The 18,990-nt window shown below is 45.2% G+C and overlaps 1 protein-coding gene across 2 annotated transcripts; it reads left to right on the forward strand.

Annotated features, from left to right (window-relative positions):
* On the forward strand, nt 1-17,269 carry TEX26 (testis expressed 26). 2 transcript variants are annotated; one of them, XM_043531473.1, is made up of 7 exons: nt 1-4,063; nt 8,123-8,207; nt 10,439-10,601; nt 12,141-12,302; nt 13,582-13,759; nt 16,321-16,482; nt 16,912-17,269. In XM_043531473.1, the coding sequence occupies exons 2-7, from the start codon at nt 8,134-8,136 to the stop codon at nt 17,034-17,036; spliced, it is 864 nt and encodes a 287-aa protein (XP_043387408.1). In that variant the 5' UTR covers nt 1-4,063; nt 8,123-8,133; the 3' UTR covers nt 17,037-17,269. The 2 variants fall into 2 exon arrangements, with proteins under 2 accessions (XP_043387408.1, XP_037747864.1); XM_037891936.2 differs by having other exon boundaries at nt 3,431-4,063; nt 12,141-12,297; nt 13,583-13,759.
* The last annotated feature ends 1,721 nt before the right edge of the window (nt 17,270-18,990 follow it).

An 18,990-nucleotide genomic window follows, 5' to 3' on the forward strand; every position in this document is an offset into this window, starting at 1 on the left:
GATAAGGCAAAATGCCACGTTTATTGTAAATACAACAATTAACATATGCTTTTCAATCTCACACACACAGACCGTGCACACAGTCCTGCCAGTTGATGTTTATAGTTACCAGTCCAGAGTCTGGATCAGTCTAGTGGCCAGCCAGATTGGTCGCAGACGGGAGCAGGGCTCTGTTGGTCATGATCCGATGCTCCTGGAATGTGGCAAGACAAACCCGAAGTCTCATGGTCAAGCACCCTGTTCTTATGGTCTTTTTTTCTCTGTTGAAGTCTATGGATTTTGCTGTGTCAGTTTTTGACTGGTTATTCTTTGATTGGCGTTAACATTTCAAAACACCTTTGAGAGGGTCATCCTGTCCTGGTTTCGATTTAATCAATTGTCTTTAGGGGTGCCGGCCTTCCCCTCAGGGTCGTCAATCTGCCCTTCCTTTATTATGGATGCGCATTGATGATTTTCTGGTGTCCTTAAGTCTCTTCACTCCTTCTTCCTTGACCATCTGGCTATAACAATGGCCTTCACACCTTATCTTTTCCTGATGCATGCATTCCTCATTCACACAGTCTCTCACAGAGAAGACAGAAATTAAACTTCACTAAACCTTGTGGTCAAAAACAGTTTACATTGTGCTCAGGCCTTCAACATTCCTTTAATCTAATTAACAGACATAATACAAGATCCTGTCTATTAACTAAACTTTATTACAGGTCCTAATTGTAATGCATATGGAAAAATAGAATCTCATAGTCTTAGAGGGTCATTCCCTTCTGCTATTCATATGGGGAGGGCTAGCAGGATGAAATCAAGACATACATTAATGCTTATAGTACAAATATAAAATCCTGCTCCTACATATCCCCCTTTTGACACTAAGATTATTAATCGCCAGTGTCACTTCTTATTTAGCCCACGTAATAGAAAATACTGGGAGGTGATTTAGGCCTGTGGCTCTAGCTTTGCATACATTCGTTACAGCACACTCCAAACATCCCAATTAAACAAATACAATTTAAAACCAAAACAATTAGGGGGTGTAACATTACAGATAGTATGTCAGTAGTTATGGGAGACCATCCAGAAAACATGTCATTCCAATGGTAAGCTGTTATTTGTCCTTCTGCAGTGGCAATTCTTATCACGTCCCCGTTACATGTATAATATGAATGCTTCAGTTTCCCACATTGCCTTTTGTTTGTTCTAGGAACTGTGTTACTTCTTTACCTTTTAACAGATGATTGGTACCTTTCTGCCATTCAATGCCAAGATTGATAGATAACTCAGCTAAATCAGTGCTTACATTATATTTACATTTGTTTACTGGTGGGTTGCTAACACTTTCATCCTCCCAAAACACTTCTTTCCAAGAATTAACACATACACATAGTCCATTATACAGTACTTTGGTCTTATTATTCAATTCATCCCACATACACTATCCTAGCGAAATGTTTTTACTACAGAGCTCTGGAGCAACAGGCAAGGACAAGCACACCCACTTTTGAGGAGTTTACTTGGTACAACCTCTGGTGTCCAATAGCTTAATCACATGATATGACATCATTTGTTTTCCCCCAAATACAGAACAGAAATATTTACTGAACACATCTTTTATGCATTATCATTGACGGGTCTTAAATTTTTTATTTCTCAGCGGGGGGCCCTCCTCCCCACATCCTTCAACATGTTATAAAATCTCCAGGGGGGGTTGAAAATATTTACCAGAGCTCTGCTCCGGACAACACTGGCTGAATTTAAACTCTGATTATTGATCATTCTACCATTTCCATCTAGTAATGGACCAATACTATTGTTGTTATTCTTTTTAAAAAAATATATTAGGAACAAACTCCTTATTGTCCTTAACTCTGCTGGTTATAGGTATCTCCTTGCTTCCCTTATCAATTTTCTACAATTCCTAGCTTCTGACTTATATTATTCACTATCAACTTCCCCCTTCTTCCATTTGTTTATTTTTATTATATATAATAGCTGCATTCCCTTCCTCTCTAAAACAGTTTATTTTAAAATCAGCTCAGACCTTCCTTGATTGTAGGATTGCAACTTTTTGGACATCTAGTAAAGTGTTCTTAAACAATTCCAAATTATCACTCTGTGATGGGTTCCTGGGGTACAACCTGGAACTGTGAGAACACTGTCTCTCCTTAACTCTCCAGCCTGCACTGTCTCAATGTATTGCCAGTGACAAGCAGCAAACCTGTCTCAGTGCTACAGTCACTCAGCCACCAGCATGCAGAGGCACACCCAGCTAAGCTGCATGAATACTTTGCAAGCCACTTATGAACTATACACAGGGAAACACCAGCAAATATCCCAAGGCCCCAGCCCCAAATCTTACTGATTTGTTTTTAAATATGTCAAGTCAACCTAAACAAATGAGAAACAAATCTGCAATGAACAATATCAGAACGAGTAGATAAGCATGCTATTCAGCAATTCATTTTCCACATTTCCTTTTAAATATTTAAATATAACAATTTTATTTCCATTTCATTTTCCTTAACTACTTGCTGTGTAATACAACTGCAGGCAGTAACAAGTAAAGCTTATTGGGCAGTAAAACAACTGAAGTCTGCTCCACAATGGAGGCCATTAGACTATATCAGTTAATAGTTTCACATAAGCTGACCTTTTAACGTTCAAGCTACTGAAAGAGATTTGTCTGTAATACACATTCAGTGCAGATGTTATTGTAATTTCTCCTATGTTTCTTGTAGTCCACAACTATCCTACGAAAAACTCAACAGTTCAGGGCACCGATCTCCTACAGAATTTACAGAAAAGGCCACTTTAATCAGACATTAACAAAGCAGAATCAAAAAGGAAACACTGTGAAGTAAGGGATTCAGGCCAGGGCTACACTAGATTTATATCAGTATAACTACATCGCTCAGAGGTGCGAAAAATCCACACCCTTGAGCAATGTAGTTATACCGACCTAAGCCTTGGCAGAGACAGTGCTATGTCAGTGGGAGAGCCTCCGCATTGCTCTGGGGAGCTGGATTAAATATGCGGATGGAAGACACCCTCCCATTGGCATAAGCCTATCTTCACTTAAAACGCTTCAGCAATGTTGCTATAGCGCTTAAGTGTAGACTTAACAGGTGCCATCTTCCCGCGCCCCTGGGGGTGCTCAACCCGCCCCCCCCTCCAAAAAAAACCTCTTCACACCCCTGGCCCGCCCCAGCCCTGCCTCTTCCTGCACATTTCAGCCCCGTCCTGGCTCCTCGCTCCCAGCGCCTCCTGCAGGCAGCGGCACAGCTGATTTTGGCAGGCTGGAGACACGGGGGAAGGGGGGAGGGGAGCTGGCTGCCGGTGGGCGCTAAGCACCCCCTAATTTTTTACCACGACTGCTGGAGCACCCACAGAGCCGGCACCTATGGGGGCGTTACTGTCAAGGCAGGGTGAAAATGGGAACGGCAGAAAGGCTGCTACAGCTGCGGTGCCAGCTTTGCCTCACGCCAGGGAAGCCCAGGCACCCGAGGGGCGCGAAGCAAGGGTGGGGCACAGTCGGGTGGGTGGAAACATTTCCCACGGTCCCGCTCGCCCCTTCCTACCCCAGCAGCCCGCGCAGGGGCCGCGGCTCCCCGGCCCCCGCGAAAGCCAGGCTGCCCCGCGAGCTGGGCAGCGGCAGCGGAAAACGTCCGAGGGGCTCGCGCCGTAGCCACCCAGGCCGGGCTCTGTGGGCTAGACCCGGGCCCGCCAAGGAGGACACGACGCCCCGCCCCGCCCCGGTCACAATCACCAGACGGGCGCCAGGGGCAACCGGGCGGCGTCCCGCGCCAACGGCTCCCAGCGGCCCGGCCCCCTGCAGGCCCAGCCCTTGCCCGCGGCACGGAGCGGCGCCCCCTGGCCCCCGCTGACTCTGGGCCTCGGCCCCCGCCGCCGAACGGGCTGGAGCCGCCGGGGGGAAGCGCCTCTTGCCGACCCCACACGGCGCCGCGGGGCGGGCAGCGGAGACCCGCCCTTCCCGCCATCAACGGGGCCACGGCCGCCCAGGACCCCCGCGGGAGACCCCGCCCCGGCTCGCCGGCCCCCGCTCCGCCAGGTGAGACCCGCCCCGCGGGCGCTGGGAGCGGAGCCCAGGCGCGAGTGAGGTGCGCATGCGCCTTAGCAATAAAGACGCGTCCGCTACAGGTCCTCGGCTGTTGCCAGAGTCCCCGGCAGGGGCTGGGAGCAGGGAGTCGGGGAAGGGGCGTGGCCAGGGGGCTTGGCCGGCCAGGGGGCGTGGCCAGCCAGAGAGGGCCAAAGGTACCGTGGTGGGAGCCGTGGGTAGGGTTGCCAGAACGCCCCCGGGGCAAAAAGGAACCCTGGCAGCTCTGATCAGTACTGCTGACCGGGCCGTTAAAAGTTTGGTTGCGGCACAGGCAGGTGCCCCGAAGCTGCCGGCATGTTCCTGCAGCCCCTAGGCACAGGGCCGGCCAGGGGGCTCCACGTGCTGCCCCTGCCCCGAGCGCCTCCTCCACAGCACCCATTGGCTGCGAGCGTGGCCAATGGAAGCTGTGGGGGAGGCGCCCGTGGCCGGGGGGAGCACGCAGAGCCGCCTGGCCGCACCTCCGCTGCCTAGGAGCCAGATATGCTGGCTGCTTCTGGGAGCCGCCTGAGGTACGCGGTACCCGGCTGGAGCCCGCACCCCGAACTCCTTCCCGTGCCCCAGCCCTGAGCCCCCTCCCACACCCAAACTCCCTCCCAGAGCCCAAACCCCCTCCGGACCCCAACATCCTGCCCCAGCCCTGAGCCCTCTCCCACACCCAAACTCCCTCTGGAGCCTGCATCCCACACCCCCTCCTGCGTCCCAACCCCCTGCCCTGAGCCCCCTTCCACACTCCAAATTCCTCAGACCCAGCACAGTGAAAACGAGTGAGTGAGCAAGGGTGGAGAAGAGTGAGCGACAGAGGGAGCGGGGATGGTGTGGGCAGGGCAGGGGGCAGGGCAAGTGTGTTCGGTTTTCTGCAAATAGAAAGTTGGCAACCCTAGCAGTGGGGCAACCAGAGGAGCGTAGGTTGCAAGGTGGTGGGGTGGGGGAACTGAGGGCCAGGCAGAAGGAATGTGAGGCAGCCCCATGGAAATGCTGCCATCAGCAAATACGCCCTGGTTAGTTGGGCTGGGCTGTGGGTAGCAATCTGTGCTGGTGCAGCTGGCCCCTCCACGCAATTCCTCCCTGTGCTGACCTAAGGAAGAGTTCTGTGTAGCTCAAAAGCTTGAACCTGGCGCCACCAGAAGCTGGTCCAATAAAAGCTGTTACCTCCCCCATCTTATCTTTCTCATATATTTGGACCAAGATAGTTACAGTAACACCGCACAGGGCAGATTAGCACTTTCCTGCTGCTTCAATTGGAAGAGCTCAAAGTCCCCCAGGAACCAAAGTCCATCATGCATCTCATCACCTTCCCTTCCAAGCACATGCCTTCTACCTGTCTTCTCAAATATAAGCACATAGCAACACATTCATAGAACCTCCTATAACAAAGAAAACTCTACTAAAACAAAAACACTACACTAACCATGGCAAATGTTAGTCACATCACTTAATGCACTACTGGAAAGTGCTCAGATACTATGATGATGAGCATGGTATAAGCCCTTATACAGAATAGTTTCATCGGGCTGCATTTTTTGTAGGGGGAGTGTTAAATTATCTATAATGTAATGCCTGGCTTTGGAAATGTAATGTATTGTAATGTCTGGCATTTACAAAAGGAATAGCCCTGCCCCTTTTAGTCTCTAATCGCAAATTCAGTCCCTAACCACAAATTCAGAATTCTCTATTGTCACATCAAGTTCTACAAGTGTCATCAAAGGAGCAGATACAAAATAGGGTGATCTTGTAACACAAACCGAACACTGCAAGGCCCTGTCACTTTAGAACTAGTTTTGTTTAGTGTTTACAACTTACTTTCCATAGAAGTGAACTTCCACATATTCACTTGTTTAAATTATTTTTTGTCAGTGCTGTGATCTTAATTAACTCCTTTGAGGTATGGAGTGCTGAGTTTGGTTAGGGTTTCTGCACAGAAATAGCAAGTGACTATTACCCCAAATCCCACAAAAACCTTTACACCTTTACACATGCTTAATTTTATGTATATGAGTAATCTAAGACCCAGATCCACAATGGTACTTAGCATAGGCACTGACTCTGTGGGTGCTCCGGGGCTGAAGCACCCATGGGGAAAAATTAGTGGGTGCTCTGCACCCACCGGCACCCAAGCTCCTGCTCCCCCTCGCCCCACCTCCCCCCAAGCACGCTGCGTCCCCGCTCCTCCTCCTACCTCCCAGCGTTTCCCGCTCGGCTGCCGCCAAACAGCTGTTTGGCAGTGTTAGCACGCTCCAAGGGGAGGAAGAGCAGGAACGTACACTCAGGAGAGGAGGCGGGGAAGAGGCAGGGCCAGGGCAGGGATTTGGGAAAGGAGTTGGAATATTGGCAGGGAGGGGACGGAGTTGGGGCGGGGACTTTGGGGAAGGGGTGGGAAGAGGTCGGGCGGGGTCAGGGTTCATGGAAGAGTGGGGGTGGGGCCAGGGGCAGAGGGGGGGTCGAGTGCCCATGGGAAAGAGGGGAATTCGGTACCTATGGTACTTAGGCACCTAAACCCCAGTTGTAGGTTCCACTGTGATCCACAAAACTTCTGGACGGGGGCCAAAGCCTGAGCCTGCCTGAGCCCTGCCACCCCAGGTCGCGGACCAAAACCTAAGCCCCACTACTCCAGGCAGGGGAGCCAAAGCCAGAGCCCTGCCACCCAGAGGCTGAAGCCCTTGGGCTTTGGCCCTGGGCGAAGGGGCTCAGGCTTCAGCTTTGGCCCCAGGCAGTGGGACTTGGGCTTCAGCTTCGGCCCTGGGGGATAGGGCTCCGGCTTTGGCCCCAGGCCCCAGCAAGTCTAATGCCAGCCCTAGCAACCCCATTAAAATGGGGTTACAACCCACTTTGGGGTCCCAACCCCAGTTTGAGAACCATTGCTTGAAAGTTCTAATCCATTCACATTTTATTATTTCCAAAACTGTTCAACTTCTCCTTTTTTGGTTTCCCCCATTCTCATCTGTCTCCCTCTTCTTTGAAAATGTTGTCAATATCACTACCCTCATAGCACTGTATATTCACACTCTAGTTCAAATCTCTGCTCTCCCCTCTTCCTAATACTGTTCTCAGTTTTTACGCCTTCCCTCTCCAAACCCCTCTGCTTTTCTCCTGATTGTTTCCCATGGCCATGTATACTATGCCAGAAATGGGGCCTGTAATTCTCCCCGGTGCAGTCCAATGGTAGCAACAGTGGAAGCAGTACTGTAGCTAGGGCTCAGGCTTTTTTACCATCAGTGTCACCAGACCCTACTTTAAGCATGCTGTTTTCTTATGGTAGCAGCTAGAGGCGCTAACACCATTATACTAGAGCAGGGGGAGACAACCTATGGCACGGGTGCCAAAGGCGGCACGCGAGCTGATTTTCAGTGGCACTCTCACTGCCCGGGTCCTGCTCACCGGTCCGGGGGGCTCTGCATTTTAATTGAATTTTAAATGAAGTTTCTTAAACATTTTAAAAACCTTATTTACTTTACATACAACAATAGTTTAGTTATATATTATGGACTTATAGAAAGAGACCTTCTAAAAAGGTTAAAATGTACTACTGGCACGCGAAACCTTAAATTAGAGTGAATAAATGAAGACTCGGCACACCACTTCTGAAAGTTTGCCGACCCCTGTGCTAGATGATGTGCAAATACAAATTTTACAAATGTGTAAAAAGATGGTTCCTGCTCTAAAGAATTTCAATCCAAGTAAAGAATTTACCTATTTCTGCCAACATATACTCAGCCCTGTTTGGATTAACTGCTCCCAACTAACATGATGCTTAGAAAGGCAGATGAAATAGCATACAGATTCAAAGGCAAGGCAAGGCAAGCACATCAGTTGCTGCGGTTGACTCCAGCTGATTCAATTGAGAGGGAATTCTTTGCGGCCACAAATGGTCCTGAGTTATTTTGTGTGTATAGCTTTATGAAATTGCTTATCCATAGTTTCTTACATCTGAATGATTTATTTGAATAGTCACAAAGATAGGATAGACCACATTGTGTATTTATCACATTTATAACTGGTACAATATGTTTTTAGGAGACAAAATAATGTGGGATCCGTTTGAAACTACAATGAAACATGAATACCCATATAGAGCACCAGTAGAGACTGAAGCAGTACGGTAAGACAATATTGGTTAGATTAATGCTAACACTTCTGTTAGTTTTGTTTTTGTGATGTATTGAAAACCTGTGTTCATTTCCAGATGAGTAACTGTTGAGTTACAGTAGCACTTGGCAAAAACAAAACCCAACAGATTTAATGCATGATAGTATGTGACTTTACCCCAGTGTTTGCAATACTTATAATAGGAAATACATTTACCACAAAAAGAAAAGGAGTACTTGTGGCACCTTAGAGATGAACAAATTTATTTGAGCATAAGCTTTCATGAGCTACAGCTCACTTCATCGGATGCATGCAGTGGAAAATACAGTAGGGGGATTTTATATACACAGAGAAATGAAACAGTGCTTGTTACCAAACACACTGTAAAAAGAGTGATCCGGTAAGGTGAGCTATTACCAGCAGAAGAGGAAAAAAAAACCTTTTGAAGTGATAATCAAGGTGGTCCATTTCCAGCAGTTGACAAGACCGTGTAAGGAACAGGGGGGGGGGGGGGAATAAACATGGGGAAATAGTTTTACTTTGTGTAATGACACATCCACTCCCAGTCTTTATTCAAGCCTAATTTATTGGTATCCAGTTTGCAAATTAGGTTGTAGATCCTTGATGATGCGCTGCAGAGGTTTTAGTTGGGGGCTGAAGGTGACGGCTAGTTCTCGTCCCCTAATGCCCCTACTCTACTTGCACTACATTGATGACCTCTTCATCATCCGCACCCATGGAAAAGAAGCTCTTGAGGAATTCCACCATGGTTTCAACAATTTCCATCCCACCATCAACCTCAGCCTGGACCAGTCCACACAACAGATCCACTTCCTGGACACTACAGTGCTAATAAGTGATGGTCACATAAACACTACCCTATACCAGAAACCTGCTGACTGCTATACTTACCTATATGCCTCCAACTTTCATCCAGACCACACCATACGATCCATTGTCTACATCCAAGCTCTACGATACAACCGCATTTGCTCCAACCCCTCAGACAGAGACAAACACCTACAAGATCTCTATCAAGCATTCTGACAACTACAATACCCACCTGCTGAAGTGAAGAAACAGATTGACAGAGCCAGAAGAGTACCCAGAAGTTACTTACTACAGGACAGGCCCAACAAAGAAAATAACAGAACGCCACTAGCCATCACCTTCAGCCCCCAACTAAAACCTCTCCAGCGCATCATCAAGGATCTACAACCTATCCTGAAGGACGACCTATCACTCTCAAAGGTCTTGGGAGAAGGTCAATCCTTGCTTACAGACAGCCCCCAACCTGAAGCAAATACTCACCAGCAACCACACACCACACAACAAAAATGCTAACCCAGGAACCTATCCTTGCAACATAGCCCATTGCCAACTGTGTCCACATATCTATTCGGGGACACCATCATAGGGCCTAATCACATCAGCCACACTATCAGAGGCTCGTTCACCTGCACATCTACCAATGTGATATATGCCATCATGTGCCAGCAATGCCCCTCTGCCATGTACATTGGCCAAACCGGACAGTCTCTACGTAAAAGAATAAATGGACACAAATCAGATGTCAAGAATTATAACATTCAAAAACCAGTTGGAGAACACTTCAATCTCTCTGGTCACTCGACTGCAGACCTAAAAGTGGCAATATTACAACAAAAAAACTTCAAAAACAGACTCCAATGAGAGACTGCTGAATTGGAATTAATTTGCAAACTGGACACCATTAACTTAGGCTTGTATAAAGACTGGGAGTGGATGTGTCATTACACAAAGTAAAACTGTTTCCCCACGTTTATTCCTCCCCCCCACAACTGTTCCTCACGCGTTCTTGTCAACTGCTGGAAATGGCCCACCTTGATTATCATTACAAAAGGTTTTTTTTCCTCTCCTGCTGGTAATAGCTCACCTTACCTGATCACTCTCGTTACAGTGTGTATGGTAACACCCATTGTTTCATGTTCTCTGTGTATATAAAATCCCCCTACTGTATTTTCCACTGCATGCATCCGATGAAGTGAACTGTAGCTCACGAAAGTTTATGCTCAAATAAATTTGTTAGTGTCTAAGGTGCCACAAGGACTTGTTTTCTTTTTGTGGATACAGACTAACACAGCTGCTACTCTGAAACCTGACATTTACCACAATATTTGCAGTATTACAGGTGGTAAATGATAGATGTGCTTTTATACTTTGTGTCCCTATTTGTAACTGCAATTTCTAACGTATTTCTTATAGTCCCAGAACAGCAAAAGGACATGTGAATCCATACCAACTTAGTGATCCTATTGGCTTTAACACTTACAGAGAAGAGTTCTGTTGGAAACCATATTCCAAGGCAGAACCTATAATGACTGGCTCATCATCAGAAACAAGGAGAAACAATCCTCATCCCAGTCAAGTAAGGAATGCTATAGCATTCTCCCTCATTTATGGTTGGTGGAAAGGTACTGTGGTAGGGCTTAATATTTTGTTTCCGATACAAAGTTTATGGCGCTGTAGTTTTGGAGCACACCACTATATGGGATGCCAGTAGAAGCACTTAGCAACAAGAAACTTTGAAGAGGTGGGTGTTATTCTGACTCTGGGATCTGGTAGTTGAAGAAAACAACATCATTCACTAATATGTTTACAGTGTAAAAGAACAATGTCAGGTCTCTTCTTTAAGTACTATCTTGGGCAGATATTATTTGGGAAGTTTGGTGGCTCTTCTATGGTGATGCACGAATATTCCCATTCTGAAATATGCAGTCTCTGCTCCGTTTTGGGCTGCAGCCACTCCATAGCAGACTAACCATAGCATTCCTTCCATTCAGTAAACTCTTCTGTGTATCACCATCTTCTGTAGATGGTCTCCATTTCTTCATGTATGTCCAGAATATTCAGCCCTTAGCATTTACATCTTTTCATCATTCCCAATGGTCTGAAAAGAAAAATAAAGACTCATATTTAAATATTGCCCATCTCAAAGGATCCCAAAGATTTTACAGACCATAAGCACATACCCACACTAATCACTTCATCCACCTGTGATATACAGCAGTGCACAGTGCTATTACCCAATGTTTATGACAGGAAGGGGCAAAGTATTCAGCTGCTGAGTATTTGAGGAGCAGAATGTAATTATTAGCCAGACTGGAATTTGGCCTGAGGTTAACATCCCTGCTTTTGTGTTAAGAGCCAGGGGCTCTTTTTCTCCATTTTCAGCTTGTTTACTTTGGACATTTGACAGCATTTTGGATCAGGCTCTTAGCTTATAGTCAATTTCACTGTTTCCTCTTTTTTGTTAGTTTCCTCTGCTGTTTGTGTGTCTTTCTTACACAGCAACTAGGGAGAGAGAAGCATTCTAAAAATAGGAAAATATGATTATAAGCCCACAAAAATTGGTTAGGGGTCTTGGGAGAAGAAGAAGTACCTGAAACGATTGTAAATTCATTTTTATTTTGTAATTGGCTGACTAATTTTCAAGTTGATACGTCCCTTTTCAAAACTGGCAGCATATAACTGGTGCTTTCTATGAATACTACTTGAAACTCCTCATATAGTAGAATTATTGTGCTTAATATACAACAAAAGGGAAAGGCTGGTCCAGTGACTATGGCATTGGCCTAGGATGTGGTTCAATTTCCTGCTCTGCCATGGACTTCCTGTGTAACCTTGGGCAAATCACTTAGCCTTTCTGTTCCTCAGTTTCCCATCTGTAGAATGGGAATAACCCCTAATAGGGGTGTTTGAAGGAGGAGAAATAGATTAAAGATTATGAAGCATTTCAAGATCTACTGATGAAAAGTGCTATATAAGAAACAGGCATTATTATTACTGAACTTCAAATTATATCTTACTCTGTGGGAGCTGGCTGAATACAATCTAATTTACTGTACATGTGATGCTCTGATTGTAGACCTGCAGATCTACAAAATCCCACTCTTTGTGTTATTAGAGTTTCATGATTTGGAAGATGCCTCGAGAAGAAAAACCGCAGCCCTCCAACAGCCTTTCACCCTGGACACAGCCTATTTCTAAACAAGAAGTCAGGGAAGCAATCAGAGCAAAGTTCAACTCTACCTATAATGGAGATTATTTAGGATTACCACAGGGTAAGGTCAATGATTTCTCTCTCTTCTTTTAAAATGGTCCATTAAGGGTCCATTAAGACACTCTGAGGCACAGTGCTGTGGTAATGTCGAGGACAGAGCAGAGGCACATTGCCCCAGCAGGGGTCTTGGAGGCACTGTGTCTCAGGCAGACACTGTTTCTCTGGGAGCATAAAGGAAGTGTGGGCCACAGGGTGCATGCAACATGTATGTTCTCCCCATTGCAGCTGGGGCAGACGGATGGTAGGGTCAGGGCCCCACCAGGAATCCAACTAACCCCTTTTTTTCCCATCTCCTCCCTTTTCCCTCACCTAGTCACATGCTTCTGGCATTTATCCTTGTAGATCAGGGTCCCTCTAAGCCTCCCAGTAGGTTATGGCCAAAAGTACAAGGCTGTTACTACTTTATCGAAGACAACTAACTGAAGCTTCATCCCTGGTTCCATTGTTCAGTGCTTCCTCATTGTCCCCTTGACAATCTCTCTTTCTGTGGTGCCCACTGAAATAAATGGAAAGGCTTCCATTCACCTGAATGGACTTTGGGCAAGGTCCTAACACATCTTGGAAGTAAAGCATCTGTTGACTCAGAAATTTAGTGCCGGTCTATTGTAATCTGATCTCCCTCACCACAAATCCAGCCTTTCAACTCTTTCCATCTGTAGTGAGGTGCCAATATGACTGATTAGTAGAGCAGGTCAGAAGATGAGGGGGTTTTTTCATATAGAAAATTTCAACTAAAAAGAAATGCTGCCTTGGTGCCTCTTGGGAGTTGTAGTTTTGGTGCTTCATGCTCCTGTTCTCCTCTATAAGCCAGGCTCCCTGATTGAACTACAACTCTCATAACGCAGCATGGTCTTCCCTTTTGCTGAGGGTAGGGCATGCATCATGGGAGATGTGGTCCTGCTGGGTAGCCTGGTCCAAGAGGAGAATGGGAGCACGTGGCACGCAAACCACAACCCCATGAGGTACTATGGTGGCATTTTAGACTCAAAACACGCAGGTTTTTGATCGGGAACCAAATTTTTTTTTAAGTTCTTGAGCATTCAGTTTGTCAATAACAACTTGTAATTTTCCATGGAAGCAGATCCTTTTCATTTAGTTGAAAGCCCAATTTTCTATTTAAAAAAAAAAAGAAAAAGATTTGACAGAAAAATTTTGACTGGCCCTACTGGTTAGCTTCCTGTTGTTTACTTCTGAGATGCGCACACACACACACACATCTCCTGTTTCACTGAGAAGAAGATATTTTATTGGACCATAAAACTGACACTATTTTTTAACTTCTCCAGGTTTACAAATTAAAGATACTATTCCTGTGCCTCCTGACTGGAAAAAAAGAATCCCACATCCTCCAGCAACTGAGTTTAGGCATCATTACCAGGCCCCAGCCCACATCCATGACTTCATGGACTTTTCCTGGAAATATGGATGTAATGCAAACCGGCATATTCCAGCAAAAGGAGTTGGTAAGAATATATTTGTTTTTAAAACCTTAAATAAGTAAAATATTGTGAACTGATGAAAACCATGGCTTCAGCTCTTCACATGGTATTCCTCTGAGGAATCAGATTCTTTTGAAATCCTGTCAAGTATTACATTAGTTCTTCGGTAGTCTCTGGTCACTTCTACTTACGTAACTGATTGGTGATGTCTGAAGTTTTCCTGTGACAGGAGAAAATGAGCCTGTTTCTTTATGAAAGTCCAGCATGGCTTTGCACCAGGGAGTAATTTTACACACAGAAGTGCAAATGTGCTTTTCATTTGCTTATCTCTGCTCCTATTGAAGTCAAAGGGAGCTGAGTGCTCTTGTAAATCCCACCACAAGAACTCTGTTCACCAATATTTGACATGCACAGACATGTCAGGTTGGGAAAATGATCCCTAGCATTGGAAAGTCTGCTGGGAGTGAGGGCACAGTGATGCAATTCCTCATCCACTGGGGGAGAGGTTCAGAGCTCACCAATGCCACACACAAATTGGTCAAAGCCAACCCAGGAATGGTCAGGGCCAGCCCATTGGGAAATACACTTGATTACGTGCATCTTCCAAGCAGCCTTTGCCACCCTGTGGAGCTGCTATTTAGCTAAGTCCTGATTTTTCAACAAGCCATTGAGAAAGCTGGAAGATGGTGCTGTTTAAAGAAGATATAGAGCTAGGTGTCTATCTAGGATCTTATATGACCTTAATCATTGTATCTAAGCACCTTTCACTCATTAATGGGTTTTATCCTCACAACACTCCTGTTAAATAGGGAAGCATTTCCCCCCATTTTACAGATGGGAAATGGAGGCACAGGGTAGATTAAGTGATTTGAACAAAGTTACACAAGAAATCTGTAACTGAGCCAGGAACTGACCTTCGGTCTCTTGAGTACCAGTTCATGCCTTAGTCCTCCTTCCTACTACAGGTGCCATCTGTGTACTGCTGGCATTTCAGCCTGTGTTGTCTCACCATCTCTCTCATTGGCTTCCTATTGGTGCTGAAATAATACGAGGAGAGACTGATCCTAAGGGAACCCCACAGATTGAGGGATTTAGAGAGGGAGGTATACTTACCCATAATGACTCTGTTGGGTTGGTCTAAAGATATGCACCTGAGCCAGTTTAAGGCATTTCAGATCCCTCTTGGAGCTTCCTGGAGGTGGCACAGGAATATTTGTTAATCAGAGGTATGAAATACTGCAGAGAAGTCCAGAAGGATGTGTATGTCTCAGTACCATGGCCAAGCTGAAGCCTGACTGAGAGAAAATTCAAAATACTGTGTTACCCGCTCAATTTAAGGCACCCCGCCTATACCCTTCCGAGGGCTCAAGGCATGACCCAATCCATTTAGGCACCCCCACCCTTTCCCTTCCGAGGGCTCAGGGTGTAAGGCACCTATCCTTACCCACAGGGCTCAGGAAGAAATCTGGTCAATTTAAGTACCTGCCCTTTCCCTCGGGGCTCTACGGGTCTGCGGAACCTTTTCCCAGTGAAAGAGCCTTTACACAGTTGTGCTCTAAACATCTATTTATTAGCAACACACAGAGAATACCAAGCAAATCTTTTATGCTCACCACTCCCAATATACAGACAATTTTCACCCGATGGCCAGTCAGGATTCATTCATCTGGGGGTTCCCAGTGATGCCTCTGCACGTCATGGTCATGCAGAGGGGTCAGAGTTCTAGCAGCGTGAAGTTGCACTGCAATCCGGAAATGCTTCCTAAAGAGCATTGTTTTTCATTTACATTATATAGGTAAAACTAGCTACCTCCTTCAAATTTACTAAACCTATCACATTATCTCACATTCCTAAATAACAAAATTTTTAACCAATTACACACTAGCACCTATGTGTCCTCCTTCGTGCCCAAGTTTTTTACATTTTATCTTTCATGCCCAAATTGTAACTTAGTTGTGACCTTCTCTGGTTGTCCAGATGGTCAGCATAAAACGCTGGTCAGAGCTTATTTTACCATTTGTTGAGTCTCTTTCTGGATCCTCCCTAACTTCCCAGCATCTTTACAACCTTGGTGGTTCTAGCTCTAGTTAGGGACATTCCTGAGGTAGGGGTGCTTTATCAGCCGCAGAACATTCCTTTTTTCAATGTTAGTGGTGAACTCCCTGACTTTCACCCAAGGCTGGTTCAATATGGGGGAGGGGAAGGGAGTTGATCAGGTCTCAGGCCTAACACCTGGTAGCTAAAACTGGGTATAGACTGGATTCCAAACAAACACTATCCAAAGCTAACTACACAGAGCATTATTATTATTACTATTATTATTTATATAGTATCACAGATATTAATGGTGCTTTACAATACAGATAAGGCTTCCCTTTCCTTAAGGCACTTAGATGTACTCTTAAGGTGCTAATTCTGCACTAAGATATGAAGAGACTGATTCTATTGAAGGAAAAGGGCCTCAATTAAAATGAGAAGAACAGAGGAGACTACACTACAAGGAAGGAGAGGGGAAAGATGAAGGGGAGGATTATAGGGTTATGTTTGGTTTCACTCAAATGTTCCTACCTGGTTTACCTTTACAGTTCCTACCGTGACATTTTCTCACATCCAGAACCAAGAAAACATTAAACAGATGACCACATACCAAAGAGATTTTGGGAAAGAATATTTCAATATCTTATCAATTTTAAATTCTCTGGATCCAGAACAAGTTAATAAGTACATTGAAAGAGCTCCAAAGCAAGGTAGGGTACCATACTAAGAAACAATTTAATCCATCCTGTGTAAATTATCATGCACCCAGTCACTGATGAAACACAAGCTGCGAAACTTTCTGAACACTGCACTCTTCACACTTGTTGGAAAGGTAAAAAAAATCATCTCTCTCTGTCCTGCAGGGGGGGTGAACCCTGAGCCTCTTGCCCCTACTGGAGGAATTACTAGGAAACAGAGAATTTTTCCTCCCCTACACACGAATATGTAGGAGAGAATTGTCTGTGCTCCTATAAAAACAGTATATTAAAAGTGCAATGGTTGTTGTATCCTCACTCAGAATTTGTAAATGAAATCTTTAGATAAAATAGACTATCCCAATGTTCATCTTTCCTGGAATTTATTGCAGCTGACAGCTTGAGATTCAAATTAACTCTTTTGTTTTTTAATTGTATTGACAGAGAGAGCAATTCTTCAGCACTTTCTTAACACAGTTTGTGGGAGCCAGAGTGAGAAGTTCAGAAGGACTTCACCCTCAAAGAAACCAGAAGACAAACTATCTGACAGACTATCTGAATGCAAATGATACCCAACAATCCAAAAGGAGAAAGGCCTCCAGAATCCAGCTGGGGCTGAACGAGTGGCATAATTATAACCCATAATGTCTGTGTGTTCTCTGTGTGTGGGATGAATAATTTGCAAAACCCTGTTTTAAAGTAATAAAGGCTGTTGTGCTGCTACCTCATCAAATAGGGTGCTGCCTTTGAGAGCGATAGAATGTTAAAAGGGATTTATGTTTTGTCATTTCTGTACGGTAAATTCCAGCAAAACATTTATTCCTGGCTCAGAAGATCCTATAAGTATATTGTCAGTCAAAGATGTCATGTACTCTAATTATGATTGTTGTTTTGTAGGGGTAAACAAAATAATATCTCCCACCCTCAAATTCAGTCCTCAAACCCAAGATTCAGCATTAGGGCTAAACTCCTGATTTTTAAATATTTTCCCCATGGCCAACGTCAGTCTTACCTGAATGACATCCCACCACTGACAGACCGGAAGGCCAATACTGCAGTTTTTATGTAGTCAGCCAGCTTGTGAACCATCCTTCAAGTAACCCAGCCTTTGAGGGTTATGTGTACCCTCACCCAAGGGCAGCAGATGCTTAAATCCCAAGTCTACCATCTCTCACGTCTGCCAGCTGGCTCAGGCTTACGGGGCTCAGGCTAAGAGACTGTTTAATTGTGGTGTAGATGTTTGGCTCTTGTAGGGTCCTAGAACCCAGGCGTCAGCCCAATCCTGAATGTCCACACTGCAATTAAACAACACCTTAGCCCAAGCCCCAAGTCAACTGGAAGAGGCCAGCTGCAGGTGTCTAACTGCAGCGTAGACATAGCCCAAGTGGTGAATGAACATCCACACCCCCAGCACACACACACACACACACACACACACACACACACACAACAGAGTAGCTGCGTAAGTGCCTACAGCTGCTAGAAGCTCTCCTCAAACTGGAAATATTGTTTAAAAATTAGTGTCAGCCCTATAAGAAGCAACATCCTGTATGTTCACTGAACCTACAGCTCTTGATGCATGTTATCTCCATTAAGAATTGGATTAAGAAGTCAATTTTAATTATTTTAGCTCATTGATTCAGCAGCTGTTAATTTCTCCAATCTACTTTTACCCTAAACCTAACCTGCCCACACACACATTTTAATTCTAAAGACAAGATTTTATACTGAAAACCCTTCTCCTAAAAAATTATATTATTTCTTATACCTTGAATTTATCAAAATTAAACATCAGATGGTTTATCTGCAGACAAATCCCAGATTTTGTGAAGCTGGCCTCTTTACAAGTGCTACTCAAAACCTGATCACTCTTGGAGTTCATGTGTTTCCATTTTTCTAATTAAAGGATCTTAGATCAATAGTCACTCCTCTTCTGATGAGGAATGTGTCTTGAGATGGGGGACTTGGAACAGCCACTGACTTCACTATACTTTGTCTATCTACCATTTAAAGTACCAGTCCTCTAAGGACAAGTTAGTATGTGCATGTAATTATACATGTGAGTAGCGTGTGACTACTTAAACCATGCTCCAGACTAGTCTGTAGGAAGAAACCCTGCTATGTACAGGACCAGGAGACATTAAACAAGTGGGTTTGTTTGGAAGATGGGCTTCATTAACCTGCCACTTAGGGACCTGCTGCCCTTGGGTGAGTGGGGTCTTGCCAGCCCACCCACACCCAATTCTGCCACCCACAAGAAAGGCCTTCAGCCCAGATAGCTGTTTGGAATTGCCAGTGAACCAAAACAATCAGTTATTCACACAGCTCTTGCAAGGAGACCCAGTGACTATGTGACTCTTCTGGCCTAACCTGATACACAGAGGCAGTATTGCTTGAAATGGATACTAGTGCTCCATCCCATGCCCTTGTGTTTGGAAGGAGGATGTCAGTCTGCGCAACCACTGTGCAATTGTCTTGCACAAAGTCCAGATGGTTGCAGGCAGGGACCCAATAATTACTGAA

Source organism: Chelonia mydas, chromosome 1, assembly GCF_015237465.2.
Source record: "Chelonia mydas isolate rCheMyd1 chromosome 1, rCheMyd1.pri.v2, whole genome shotgun sequence".
In the NCBI taxonomy this organism is placed as follows: domain Eukaryota; kingdom Metazoa; phylum Chordata; order Testudines; family Cheloniidae; genus Chelonia; species Chelonia mydas.